The sequence below is a fragment of the Apis florea genome, unplaced genomic scaffold (genome assembly GCF_048593485.1).
Source record: "Apis florea isolate Af1SG1 unplaced genomic scaffold, ASM4859348v1 contig_37_pilon, whole genome shotgun sequence".
Lineage (NCBI taxonomy): Eukaryota > Metazoa > Arthropoda > Insecta > Hymenoptera > Apidae > Apis > Apis florea.
The window spans coordinates 1,402,233-1,416,635 of NW_028256861.1; the positions used below are offsets into that span (position 1 = coordinate 1,402,233).

At 36.8% G+C, this 14,403-nt stretch overlaps 1 protein-coding gene and 3 long non-coding RNA genes across 5 annotated transcripts in view; all 4 read right to left on the reverse strand.

The window, feature by feature from the left end:
• Positions 1-403: 403 nt before the first annotated feature.
• On the reverse strand, positions 404-2,737 carry LOC147656255 (uncharacterized). Its single transcript, XR_015294723.1, has 5 exons — positions 2,466-2,737; positions 2,247-2,390; positions 2,018-2,139; positions 1,778-1,921; positions 404-1,184 (listed from the first exon to the last, which is right to left on the reverse strand). It is a non-coding gene; the product is annotated as an uncharacterized LOC147656255 (long non-coding RNA).
• Positions 2,738-3,827: 1,090 nt separating this feature from the next.
• On the reverse strand, positions 3,828-4,510 carry LOC147656256 (uncharacterized). Its single transcript, XR_015294725.1, has 2 exons — positions 4,255-4,510; positions 3,828-4,164 (listed from the first exon to the last, which is right to left on the reverse strand). It is a non-coding gene; the product is annotated as an uncharacterized LOC147656256 (long non-coding RNA).
• Positions 4,511-6,561: 2,051 nt separating this feature from the next.
• Positions 6,562-8,162, reverse strand: LOC147656257 (uncharacterized). Its single transcript, XR_015294724.1, has 2 exons — positions 8,025-8,162; positions 6,562-7,951 (listed from the first exon to the last, which is right to left on the reverse strand). It is a non-coding gene; the product is annotated as an uncharacterized LOC147656257 (long non-coding RNA).
• Positions 8,163-8,663: 501 nt separating this feature from the next.
• sty (sprouty signaling antagonist) overlaps positions 8,664-14,403 on the reverse strand; it is a 28,205-nt gene continuing 22,465 nt past the window's right edge. For both annotated transcript variants that reach the window (XM_086916047.1, XM_086916048.1), the window contains exon 2: positions 8,664-11,246. In XM_086916047.1, the coding sequence (XP_086772173.1) occupies positions 9,406-10,677 (1,272 nt within the window). In that variant the 5' untranslated portion in view covers positions 10,678-11,246 and the 3' untranslated portion in view covers positions 8,664-9,405. The remainder of the gene's footprint in view (positions 11,247-14,403) is intronic.

Here is a 14,403-nt window from a genome sequence, read left to right on the forward strand (position 1 = left end):
ATTGTTCATATGCAAATTTTATCTATAATTTATATTATTATTATTAAATTATATAAGATAATGTTTGTTTTTTATTTTTTATTTTATACCAATTATTTAAAAAATTACTAAGAATGGAAATAAATTCTCATAATTTTCTTTTATCTGTACAATTTGTCTAATTTTCATTAATGATGAACATCCGTTTGCAGAATTCATTACAAACTCAATACCATTAACTCAAGAATAGTAATATTGAATTATTGCAAATAAAATTTCAATTAACAATGTGGTATATATTAGATTGAAACAATACAGTTTTGCTGAATTTTCAATGAATTTTTTTTTCTCAGAAAAAAAATGTGCAAGATTAGAATACAAATGAATAAATTTATGATATTTAAAATAATTTGTCTTATAAAAATGAGTATCAAGTTTTTTATTTATAAAATAAAGTTTTTATTTAACAGAAAACAATGCATGACTTAATTACTTGATAAATAAGTAATTTTTAGTTACTTTTAACTTTTTTTTATTTTATAACATATATTTAATAAATACAAATGAATACAATAAATGATAATGAATACAAACGAAATACACCGATTAAGGTTAAATAATTTTTTAATTCATTTATTCCTAAATTTAAAATTTTATAAATATTCAAAACGATTCCATTAATAATTAAATCATTATATCGTTATTATTTTGACAAGAGGAATAATGTATAATATATAATAAATATTTACATAATCGATTTTAAAATTCATCATAGAGTTTCTCATCCAGGAGATGCCAGGATGCCAATATGATATTAATCTAATCTAACTTACGCTAAGAATAATTAAATTTTAAATATGCATAATTTTTAAATCAATATAGATTCTAATAGTCAAAACCGATATATTTCATCATTATTCATCGAATATTATCAGAAAATACAAAATGATACATAGAAAAAAATAATACTTCAAAGTTTAATGCAAATAATTGTAAAAGTCGAATAACTTTAATAACGATTTCATAGAAAATTGAATATCAATTAATATCAATACATTTATCGACAAGAAACGAGAATTACATTTTTCAACTCTGTTGAAAGAAGTCTCGTGAGGTGGTCGTTCCCATCGCTGAGCATCACCTCGCACGCTACCATGATGCGTAGGTGTTTCCGGCCGGCTGAAGCACGGGCATCTACCCGATCTCTTACAAGCACAAGAACGAAGAAATAGTAAGGAGAAAGAGAGGAGAAAGAAAAGAAGAAGAGGAAGAAAAAAAAGAGAGAAAGAGAACGATCAGACGAGAGAGCAGTGTGAAGCGAGAGAAGAGCGAGTTGGCGAATAAGAGAACTAGGGAGCAAAGCGAGAAAAATAGAGTCTGCCAGCGGGTGAGCGAGTGGAAAAGCAGGATGCGAGTGGAAGGACGCCCATCGTACACAGAGGGACTGAGAGGAAGGGAGCAAGAGAAAGAGAGAGAAAGAGAGAGAGAGGGAATACTCGGCCGGAAGCAGTTACTCGTGCGATGTAACGAAAATATCAGCCGTCCGTTTCGCAATCGGCCTACCAGCGTTCGCCGAGTTTAATATAGAACACTCGCACACCCTGTCGCGAAAACATCACGCTAACCCCGCTAACTGCATGCTATCGCATTTATCGCATCAGATCGAATAAAAACCCGTTTCATCTCTTTCTTATATGCGAATTCAATTGAAACTTCATCTACTATTAGTAATTAGACATTCGCATATACTATTACACAACAATTTTTTAGGTTAGGGATGCATTGTCAATCTACTTACATATATCTTCAATATTTCTTTTCGAGATCGTAGATCGAACATTCGAATGTATCAATGAAATTTGATCGATTCTATTGTACGAGGGAATCAAGATTAACTTTATATGAATCGAAATACTCTTTTTTTCCTGATTTAAATAAGAATCTGTAATAAGAAGTTTTGTATACATTTGTTATTTAATTCATTAAATTTATATTTCCTCTCAAATAAATCGCGTATGTTAAATAAATTTTTACAAACCATCTTTGATGCATAAAATAATCTGCTACGTTAAATCAGAATTATATAATGCCTCGTAAATTTTCCCCTTCTTTTTTCATAACTTTGATTTTTCCATCTACTATCCTGATATGATATTTTTCCTACGAAAAATTTTAATCTTTCATCTAATTTTTTATTTCATCTCTAATTCTAGTCATTTAATTTTTATAAAAATAAATATAGATTATATAAATTCGTGCAAGTTTACCTCAAAAATTCTACGGCGAACGTTCGAAGAATACTTCAGTTTTAATCTTCTATCATCAATAAATCTAATTGGTCATAAAAATATCTGGTTATTTCAAATATCATGATCGAAACATCGTATTCAAAATTTTTCTCCGTTGATTTTCTTGAAAAGTTTATTGATGATTTATCCATGAGTATCATGCACATACTCATTCCATTCTCTTTTCCACCTACTTACCACATATACGAATAACGATCAATATAATGTTGATAGAACGACACTAGAAATATCACATGCAATTCTTGGAATATCGCAAGCATTCCACGAACACCTCTCTATCAGTCTCAATTCTTTCCTCGACCGCATTATTGGTTAAGATTTTTACGTTTCCGCGACGATGCGCTTCGAACGCATTCGTACAATGGCCGCTTCTATTTGACTCTCGTTGAGTGGCGTGTTCGATTGGCTACTCTAGTATTCCGCGATTTGGTATATTTCCGCGAAAAAACCTATCATAAGAGAATCCGATTTAGCACAAATTTGACTACTGTTTATCCGAATAAATGACTTTCTTGTGTTTCGGTTGTGTCCAGGTTTGTGAAGTCATGTGACAAGTTTGTGCTTTCCTGTATTTAGGTCCATGTTTATATCACGTGACAAGTTTATCTTTCGCTTGTTTCTCTTTAGTAGTATTGTCATTGTGTCACGAAGTCAAACTGAACCACAGACATTATCATCCAGCTTATATTGTTATCAGAATGCATCGAGTTGAACTGCAACTGAAAATTTTTCTGAGAAAAGCTTTCTAAAACATATTATACTTTCATATTTTCGTTGTTCTTTATGTAAAGCAATGTGATAAATAAATCGTACTTAATATATCTAATGTAAATATTTTTAAGTTGATTCTATCATATTATAAAATTATTGTATCATATATACAATTTATCCTTGATATAATAATCAAAGAATAAAATTATACTCTTCTTAATTACAATTTTAACAATACTACATTTTTTTAAATCATTTTCATTTCAATTGTGTATTCAAAATCAGTACTATCAATATTATTTAATTTTTTTGTTACAAATTTGTGTCAAAATTTTTCTGAAGATATTAAAAGGATTGTTTTTTATTTAAAGAAAAGAATTTGAGATATAAAAATTCGAGGATTGTAACAGAAGTAGTAACACAAGTAAGGTTAGAAAGTCCTCTATGTTTTAGATTTTATCTATAATTTCAATCAGATCAAATTTTTTATTTTTCTAATAAAGATATCGAAAAGAAAATGTTAAATTTAATTTTTATATATTTTTTGAAACGTAAGATATTTCAATTAAGAAGAATAAACTAGTTTTGCAAAAAGGGCAGGAAGTGAAAGGGTTAAAAGATATCTCCAATTTTGACTTCTTCGAACGTGATCGAATGATTCGTAAAGGTAAAGCAAAAGGAAGCCAGACCAATCTTTCCTCGTTAATGTGTTCGTTCGTGCGGAGAAGAAGGGATAAATAACTGGAGATAGCGATGGATTCAACACGTTCTGAATCCCTTTGAATCGTTAACAAAGCTTTCATCGTTTTAAACATTAAGCAAAATCAATTTAATCAGATTTTAATGTAATTTATTCATTCATATTCATAAGTATTAATTCATTAATTTCAATGTATAAATTTCATTAATCAGTTTCGAAAAGATAAAGATTAAAAAGAAAAAAAATAAATTTTTTTTCATATTGCAAAATTTGATATTTCAAAGACAATTTTAATATTCCATCAAATTTTTATTTTTGTTTGTATTAAAATTAAATTGAAATAATAATGATATCGTGATACCTTTTTTCTTTAACAGTCCATTTAATATTCTAAGGAATATATTATATTCCTTATATATTATACATATCTAACAATTTTTCTCTTCTATGAATTATTAAAAAAACCTATGAATTTATAAATAGATTAAAAAATTATTATTCATTACTAACTATTAAAAGGAGATTTTTATCGGAATTTTTCATTCAAAAACTTACAGCGGACGGAATTTAATACCCATCGCTAACCGGATGAAGCCAAAGGAAGGAAAAAGGGGGGAACGCGTACAGGTCTCCACATCGAAGGTGGAGTTGAAGGGTGGGGAAGAGGCCACTTCCGGTCACGTGACAACACTGGACCAACCAGCCTGCCACTTTCTTCTTATTTTCGGCTCGTTCTCTTTTCTCTTTTTCTTCTGTAACCTTCTGTCATTGGCATCATCTTCTTGATTAACTTCGAATCATCATGAATCGGCTAGGAGCAAATAAAAAAAAAATGGTAGAACGTATTTTCTTATTTTTCTTATTACCATAACGAAATGAAATTTTTAATTTATATATACGTTCCCATTCATAATCCCGTTTCTGATTCTCGTGATGATCGTATTGTAATAATGTATACAAGAATTAATTGCCATCAAATGAATATTTGAAAATCTTGAATTTCACGAAGTTTGTTTTTTTTTTGTTTTATAAAAATTATATATACAGGTTAAAAAAGAGAGCGAAATTTGCGTAAGAAAAAAAGGAAAATAAGAAAATATTTGCTTACTAACTTTATTAACAATTGCCGGTATAAACTTGAATCTACTAACAATTAGATAACAACATGTGCGTCAACGCATTCCTATGGACGTAACGAATTCGCATCAACCGGAAGTAATGGAATTTTTCGTTCTTTTCTATTCTGTTTCTTTTTTTTTTTTTTTCATTTTCTTTTCTATTTGTTTTCGTTTTGCCATTTATTTTATAGCCATCGCGATATATTATTATCAAATGTAGAAAGATCGTTCAGTTTGAGGCGAATTTGTATCGATCGTCCATGAGATTTGGGGGGGGGGGGGGATTAATACACCGAATTGATACCTTTCCTCCTGGTATTTTTATACCACGTTATTTTTTTTTTTTTTCGTTTTTAATATCGTACGTCCATGTACGTAAGATAATATTTATATCATAGTTATGTCGATACTCTGCAATTACAATTTCCTGAAGATCAGGCTTCGTAAAGGAAACCATACGATAACGATCCTGATGCGACGAAAGCTCGTTCATTGTAGAAGAGATTGATCAAATCTAAATACGCCGATTTGTCTATTTCTGTTTTTATTTATTTATTTATTTTTTTTTTTTCATTCATGCGCATTGCTCGTTCTAATCTTATATATATATATATATATTTTTTTTTTCAATGATATTAATTCTCGCGGTAGGCTGAATTGTCTTTCTCTCGATCGTTTTTTCCAATCAACGATATATATACGTGAAATATATTTGTGTGTACCACTTTTTTCCTTTTTTTTTTTTTTGCTAATCTAAGGACTATTTGGAGTGACGGAAAATAATGCAAAAGGGAAAAGAATATATTTCGATTCATCGAAAGTGTTTGCATTCGATATTTCGAAAATGACCGTTGCCTAAGTACGATGCGATGTGAAACGTCGAAAGAAAGACATAATGATGAATGAACGATCCAGAAAAAAAAAATAGAATGTAAAAAACAAGATGATAAAAACAGAATCGATCGGATTTCTTGCCCTGTGTTATAGCTTCTGCGCATATTCGATAAAATGATATTGCAAAGAACGACAGACAAATTTCTAAATCATTCGGAGAATCGAAGTAGATCGGAAAGAATTTTGACTGTCCTCAAACTACGGCTTCTAACATATTAAACAGAAATGCATAAATATATATGTATACATATATATATATACAAGTATATATACGTATGTGTGTATATATATAATATTTATGTGCATATATATACATATACATATATGCATGTATATATATATATATTTACAAGACATATACACACACAGAGCATATAGAGTTAATATTAATAAAAACTTACATTTTTTTCTTTTCGCTTGGCGAGACACGCGCGCGCGCACACACATCGAACCACACACATTATACATACAGACGTGTACGTAGGTTTATACAAAACATCAATGGGATTGTCGCACATTACTTTCTAATTAACATTGTAGCAAACTTCTTTCCTCTTGCATCGATTCATTCAAATCGAATTTTAATACACATTCAAAAATCCAATTGACTTTTCTCAACGTCTCTGTAAAACACTTTCGTTGTTTCTTTTGTTACGTGAAATATATTCACAACATGAACGTAATACACTAGTTGGGCTCAAGAATTGACACTTGAAATATAGAAGCTAAGAAAAATACAATATTTATTCGTTATACGATCCGTTATAAGATCGCAATATGAAATTCTAACCTTATTTTATTTTTGCTGACAACAACAAATGTAGGTAATGAGAACTAGCAAAAGACTAAGTGGAATTGAAAGCTTGTATATTTCAAAAAATTTGTTATGTATTATTTCATTATTCACATTATGCACTTCACTAACCCCAAAAAGAATTCACAATGGTGGGGATTAGACTCGAATATATAGTATCCGCAACAAAAGTTCGAGTATGTAATGAATAAATGTTATATAGTTTACTCGTTTGTTCACGTGGTATATGTTCTTATCTGTAGATGGTGACACTTTCGACCAGTATTCTTTTTTTTTTACGATTGTATATTAAATCTATTAGAAACAACCAATCAAATTCGATTGCCTATTCTTGAGCTTTTAAACTAGTATTATTTATTTACGTAAACGATTCTTGGCTGGTGAAAGGCTAACCCGATCAATGAATTTAAAATTATCAATTACGATCAATCTCCGTTCTCTATGTACCATGCGTTCTCTTATTCCTTCAACATAGAAGAATAAAGGTATGAATGTAGATGCGTCACGATTCATTTGATGTTCGATTTTAGTCGCCATATTGACTTTTCGATGGTAATAATTTCGTCTCACTTCTCGCTACTTCTTCGCGATGAACGAAGCCGAACGAGTAGTTTGAAGAATCGTTGTTTCGAACAATCGCTTTTCTCGTGATATATTTTCGAACAATTTGACCCTTCCTTCCCATTCGTACCTTATGAACTTCTAACAATCCTTTCTCGCTGTCGACCTCGTATACATTTACGATCAATGATATATGTTCAATTACTCGTGATGCTTTCGATATTTAAATATGCAAAAATGAAAAATGATATAATTTTATAGAGTATTTGATTAAAAAAAATAATTTCAGATAAAATTTCGACAACGAATCGTATCGTACGGTCATAATGATGACGATGTGTGTGTGTCCTCGTGGAACATCGACAGCGTGGTACATTCTTCAACGATCAAGCTGCTCGGGAATGGAAAGTTAACACACCTTCGTTCGGTGAATTCCGTCCGCGTGGGAAGCGCTGTTACCGTGCAATTAAACGCCGTTGCGGGCTGCAGCGGCAGCTCCAACACCAAAGAATCTCAAAGGCGTTAATTATTTTCTAAATCTTGCCTGAGAAGTAGACTTGAACTAACGAGGAAAACGATTATCCCTGTATATACGTTAAGTCAATGTTTGTTAAGAGAGAAAAAAAAAAAGAAAAGAAAAGAAAAGAAAAGAAAAGGAAAAGAAAATGAAAAAAGAGAAAAGAAGAAAAAGATCCAGTTAACGCGAATTTCCTTCGTCCAAATTCATTCTCCTTGTAAAGCAGAGAGTGGAGCCAATAACAGCATCGATTTAGCAACCACCACGCATGCATGCATGTATCGCTTTTGTCATTTCCCCGTTCCCTAACGAAACGATATTTAATTAAACTCGCACGACTAGATAATACTGGAAAAAAAAAAAAAAAGAGAAAATTAACAAAATGGAAACGACGCCCGAATGTGGTATACTATATACGTACGTAGAAGAGATTTCAGGCGTGCGTTGCTCTTTCTCCCCACTCCCTCCTCCTGATCTGTGTTTTCTTCTCCTCACGCTTATGCCCCCCACACAATTGTCCTTTTTCCATCTGCCCGCATTCTCGTCGACCCCATGAAGCACACCCACATACGCATACATACTTAACATACACACATAAACGCAAACGTTCATTCTTACAGATTTACAGTTCTCTCGCTCTCACGCAATCCGAACGCGCGTGCATTATCTCGATCTCGTGTCATATCACGCTCTCTAACGCTCGACAGGGCCTCGCGCGCTCGATACAATTCCAGTGTTAACGAGTATAAAAGCGTATACATCATATGCCGAGGAAAACGTTCGAAAATACGGACAATGCTTCTTTTCAGAGCTTTCCTTCCCCCTGCCCCGCCCTTTCCTGCTTTCTTTCCCTCTTTCTTCCTCTTTATGCGGCCGATATTCTTTATATGCGTTTCCTATCGCAGTGGTAAGAGACTGGAAATAATTTTTGCAAATAATCCAGTCGCGGCCTTCTCGTCTTCCCGCCCCTTTTCTCCGTGTCGTGCTCCTCTTACTGCGAAACTTTTTATATATGTGTTACTTGGCAATTCAGCCACGAATAAATTAACCGTAGAAAAGATTTTTCTTTATACAAATGTAATATACAATATACATATCTATAATCTAAGTGTAGATGCGCATACACGCGCTTCAAGCAAAGTAACAGCAGGAACGCGTGTATACGCGCGTACACGTGCTCGCGTTTAATATACTTTAGTGGTTCGTCTATTCACTCTCTCACTCTCTCATTCACGTTCCACACATTCGTTTGGTCACGCTCGCACTTGTTCTCTGTGTGTGCGCGGTACTATTTATATATTCTATCGTGTATAGACCTATCTATACGTAAGTGGTATGTTTCTGCGTTAATACGCAAGCTCGCGTACCTTGTCATCTTTCTCGCCCTTTCTCCGCTATCTTTCTTTCTATCATCTTTCCTACGCCACTTTATATCCTTTAGCATCATCTCCCTCCCCCGTGACACGATCTCGCGTTCTTCCATTCGTTCGTTCTTTCTTTCTTTCTTTCTTTCTTTCTTTCTTTCTTTCTTTCTTGCTCTCTCAATCTCTCTCGCTCGCTTCGCATTTTCGCGCGCGCATGGAAGAATAATAAATAAAACACTCGCGACGTTAGACGTACAAATTCGTCATTCTCGATTATCGTTTCTCGACTTAAATGCAACTCTTGTACTTAATGCAATTTTCATTTTGCTCCCTCTCCTCTCGGATAATCTCTGCGCGTAGAAGAGCAATTTTGTATCCGTCCCTACGCGAGAGACAGCACTGCGGGTGTTGGTATCACTGTTGTTGTATCTCTTCCAATTAGAGTTCCGGCGTGACAGGGTCGAGTAATCTTTTTTCCGGATCCCTCGAATCCCCGATATCATTCGCGATCGGATGATGTCTGTTTCCGGCGTTCCCAGTCGTGTTCGGATTACATCTGCATCCCTGGGCCGCGTGCCGAGCGTAACACACCTCACAGGCCGCGACACATCCTTTGAACGGCCAGTAGCACAATAAGCAGGGCATGACGAGAGTAAGGGCGCCAAGGCAGGCCCACCTGGAGGCCCTCCTATTCCCCGTACAGGAACACGGCTCGTCCGCACAGCTAGCAGCCGCCTCCCCGTCGATTCCACCTGACCCGTTCCCGTCTACGCAATGATAAAACAGTCCTTTCACGCAGCACAGGCAAGAAGCGTAATCGAGGATCGTGTCGGCGGAACAGAAACACTTGTTGTCGCACAGCCATTTGCTGGGCAATGGAGGCGGTTCCCGACAAGACTCGCAACGACATCTACCGCAGAAATTGCACATTATCGACAAACCGGCCGGATCATAAGTCCTAGAAGCGAGGCTGTTGGCCGGTTCTTTGGTGAACGAGACCGGCTGCTTGGTCACCGCATTCGGTGTCGCGGTGTTCGCGGCGATCGAGCCTGCGGACGCGGTCGCGTTCGTCCCACCGCTCGCGATCAATCCACGAAACGCTTGAGTCCTGCTCGCGTGCAGCCGATGCGTCGCCGCGACGGACGCATCACCACCTTTCTGTCGATGCCTCCTGTCGATCTTCGGGCAATCGGCACCGATCCCCCGTTTGTTCTCATCCTCGAAGACTCGTCGCTCCTGTTGGTTGCTGTGCTTGAACGGTGCCTCGACGTACTCGTTGATGGCCCTCTCTCCGTCCGGCCTGGGCACGGTCAGGCTCACTTCGCTTATAGGACTTCTAGGTGGCGTGTCGTTCGATACCAATCCCCTAGCATTCGTCTCGCCCGTCGAAGTCTCCACGTTTCTCGGTCTGCTTCGGAAGGTGTTCGAGAGTGGACTGAGCGGAGCTGTGACCAATACTCTCGGATTCGACGACGCTGTGAGAGGTGGCGCTGTCGAGGCAGTGGCAACGTGCACGCTCGGCAATCTTGGCGGAGGAAACGGCCGATTGTGATCATGGACGCGACCAGTGACGGTGACGTTTTGCTGTTGAACGGAATGCGCTTCTCCATCGTCAACGTTGCTGTTCGCTATGGCGTCGGTGGTGTCGTTTACGTTCGTCTGCGAGGAGGGTGGCCGCGAGAGCGGCGTGATCGCATTGTTTTGCGACATCGGCCGACCTCTCAGTTCAAGATGCTCGGCTTGACAACGCGCCGCTGTGTCCACGCAACGCTTTCGGTGCTCCTCCTTCTTCTTCGCCTCCAGCTCTTCTTCCTCCTGCCAGTGATTCGTGAAATGGATACCGTTACCGATCTCTGTGCTTCTTTCTCCTCCCCTTCCGTCACCTCCACCTCCGCCTCCTGGCCTAGCTCGACTCGACGACGAGAAAACTCTTCTAGACGATCCTGCTCCCGGTCTCCTCGTTGTTTCTGGCGAGGATGGTGACGCGGAACGACCAACCGACGATGTTGCCCGCTCGCTAGCCCATTGTTCGACAGCTCTCGGTGTGCTTGGACTCGATGTATGTTGATTCTGGTGGTAGTGATGGTGTTGTTGTTGTTGCTGCTGCTGATAATGAATTGACTGACTCGGGGTAGTAAGTGTCGCCTCGTTGATCCGCACTGGCCAGCCCGCGCGAGGTGGTGACACTCTCGACAAGGGCGTTCCATTAGCGAGGATGAGGCTCGGTAATGCTCCGCGTCCGCTTCCTCTCGCCCTCGCGACACGCGCTTCATCCCCACCTGAAACGATACCAGATACGTTAGTCTTTCTTTTCCGTCCCTATCTTCGTTTCCTCCCGAATTGAACGTCGATCGTTCTCACTTTCACTTTCGTTCAAAATCGAAAACGTTCACTTGTGATATCATTTTATATCATCTTTACACAAAGTTTTCAGCAGTAAAGATTCGTTAAATACGTATAAGAATCATTTCGTCATGTTTATTGCGTAAATACGAGAAAATATGATTCTTCAAGCTTTTCCTACTTTACCGAGAAAGCAGAAAAAAATAAGGAGTTTTAAAAAAAAATAGAAATTTTCTCTATTTTGATTGAAATGGGATAATTCGTTCATTTTCGAATGATAAACAAAATTTCTTAAATTTTTTCTAATTACAATATTGATTTTGGCATATCGAACTTTTCATTTGATCGATTCAAGAGGATGAATTTCTAAGTAATGGAGATAAAGGTGTGTATTTAATTTAATTATAATTCTATATAATAAAACTATCAAGTTTTGTACGTAACATTATCTATCGAACGCAACTTTATCTTTCTATTCATTTCGTGTCGGATATAAGACAACAATCTTGTAAGTTAACCTAACTTTCAGTTCGAACCTATGCTCAAGATACAAATGCACGATTGTTTCTATCCTGCGTAAACCACGGGAGAATAGGTAAGTGGAAGAAGGGATTTGAATGAACAGAGTCGAAAACGATATTCGGATCGTACTAAAAGAGACACGAAGAATGTACGCGGCACTACCTACGTAGCTTCGAGATAGGATTGGTCTACGTGGGCGAGTGCGCCGCTCGTGGGCGCTCGTGGCCTGAGTGCACCGTGGCTCTTGATTCAGTGGTCATCGGCCCACTCGAAGCGCCTACAGTTGTGGAAGAAGAATCGAGCGTTTTGTTGAGCCGAGATCAATCGTGTCCTCCACGCATCTACGCTCTGTGACAGCACGATTTACATCCGATTAGCCAATTAATTATTTCCATAAGAAACATCGAAAAGTCGGATAAAATGAAGCGTCGAAAAATTTTTTTTCCAATAACAAGAGAAAATTTGAAACGGGTTTTGAATTAAAACGAGAATTTTTCTCAAAAAGAAATATCTCGTTCGTCGATAAAAATAAGATTCTTCCAAGATATCAAAAAATACAGTCAATTTTGTATCGCTGGTTATTAAGCATTTCGTTTCATCGAAATTAGACAGGGATCTAACAACGACATCTAGTGACTTATAATGTAAGCACAATCACGTGACTTGCGATTCTCGAATCGTATCTAGAATCTTCTTCCTTCCCATCGTTGCGATCAAATCAATGCAGATATGCTGCATAAATTTTCCGTGCAATGAAGATTTAATACATTTTATTACAAATACCAAAATATAAATTTATTTACACTAAATCAATCATACTATTTTAATTAAATTCACTCGAATAAAAACTGATGCAGTGAATCACGAAACTGTTATATTATCTTGAATTTAATATTAGACATATATTGATCGCGTATCGTATTTCTTATCATCTTACAAAAATAATTCGTTTCATCCATTTTGCAGGTATTCTTCCATTTTTTTCACATTTTCTTCTCATTCGTTGAATTATATAAAAAATTAAAAAACTATCGCGGATGCGAGGAAAACTGATGATATTAAATCTGTCTGGGTAATACGTGTGCTCCGACCCACTCTTGAGGGGCATGCAGGATTGGAAGAAACGACGTTTGCTCGCACAAGACCATTCTCGCGACCTACACGCATCTCAACGTGTAAGATATACAATACGTCTCGTGCTACGATGCTTTTTACCTTGCAATTTAATCCTTGCTGTATAAACATATTTATGATATTTTTAAACGCGAGTCTTTCGCTTTGCAACGTGCTCGATGCATGATTTTTTTTTAGCGATAACGATGATAATTTTTAGAAAAATTTGAAAAAATTCGTGTGTGTTTTCAAATACAAAGGCGAGAGGAGATTTATTACAAGAAGTTTGTAAAAATGTATATACAAAATGAATAATATTCTTGTATAATGATTTTTCTTATAATTGAAAAAAAAAAAGAGAGTTTTTGTTGTAAGTCAAAAAATGGATCTTGCGCGAATAATGACAATTTCATTATTCCCCTTCAGAAAGTAGATTTTGCTCAAAAACTTGGCAATATAAACGAAATCAAAAGTAAAATGGCAAAAAGTATTTAGAATTTTATATTAAAAATTCATACGACATGCACCCATTTCCATATTTGGATATTTTCATATTTTTGCCGCACAAAAATGCGTTAATCGTCGGAAACAAAAATTAAAATACCAAACCTTTAAACGATTTAAAGGTTAATCAATCTTTCGACCGTCAAATTGATGTTCGAAGAAAACGATTATCGCTAAACATTGTGCCGATTAAAATAAAATAATCCTCCTCCTTTAATGAAACTTTAATGAAACCTGGCCTTCGTTTATAAAAAATATTATCGTTCCCCGCGCGATAAGACTCTCCACACTCACCCATACTCGTGCCTCGAACCGGAGTATCACGATGCAGGAGATATCGAACGATTCGTATTGTGCGCGACTCACACGTGGCGTGAACACCCACGTACACGTACGCGGAAATACGCGAAGACGCACCGAAGAGAAAAAGAGAGAGAGAGAGAGAGAGATAGGTAGGCCAGGACGATTCAGAGGGTGCACTCGAGGAGGAATGCGCGCGGCCTGTCACCGACCGACTGGCATAGGTCAGAGCTTTCAGTTCGCTCTATACGGCCAAACGCAGATAAGAGACGTTTTGTGCATACCCGGTCGCCACTCTCATTCTCTTCCTTCCTCCAACCGACAAAAAGGCGTTTCCTTCGTGCATACCTCCGCGAGATAGAGAGATAGAGAGAGCGACTCGTCTGCTAATGGATTTCTGGAACGAGCCGAACAACTTCCACTACCGTGGACGATAACACGCGGGACGAATTTTCATTGAAAACAAAAATTGAAGGCGACCGAAAGGAAGACTCGTCTTTCCAACGCGATGCGGTTCAGGTTAACCTGAAGATGAATAATAACGCGTGTGTTTCAAGTGAATGAAGTAAAAAAAAAAGTAAGTCACGAATCAATTATCGTGAATCATCACCCGATATTGAGGAGAGGATTCGGGGAATGAATCGCGTAATTGTG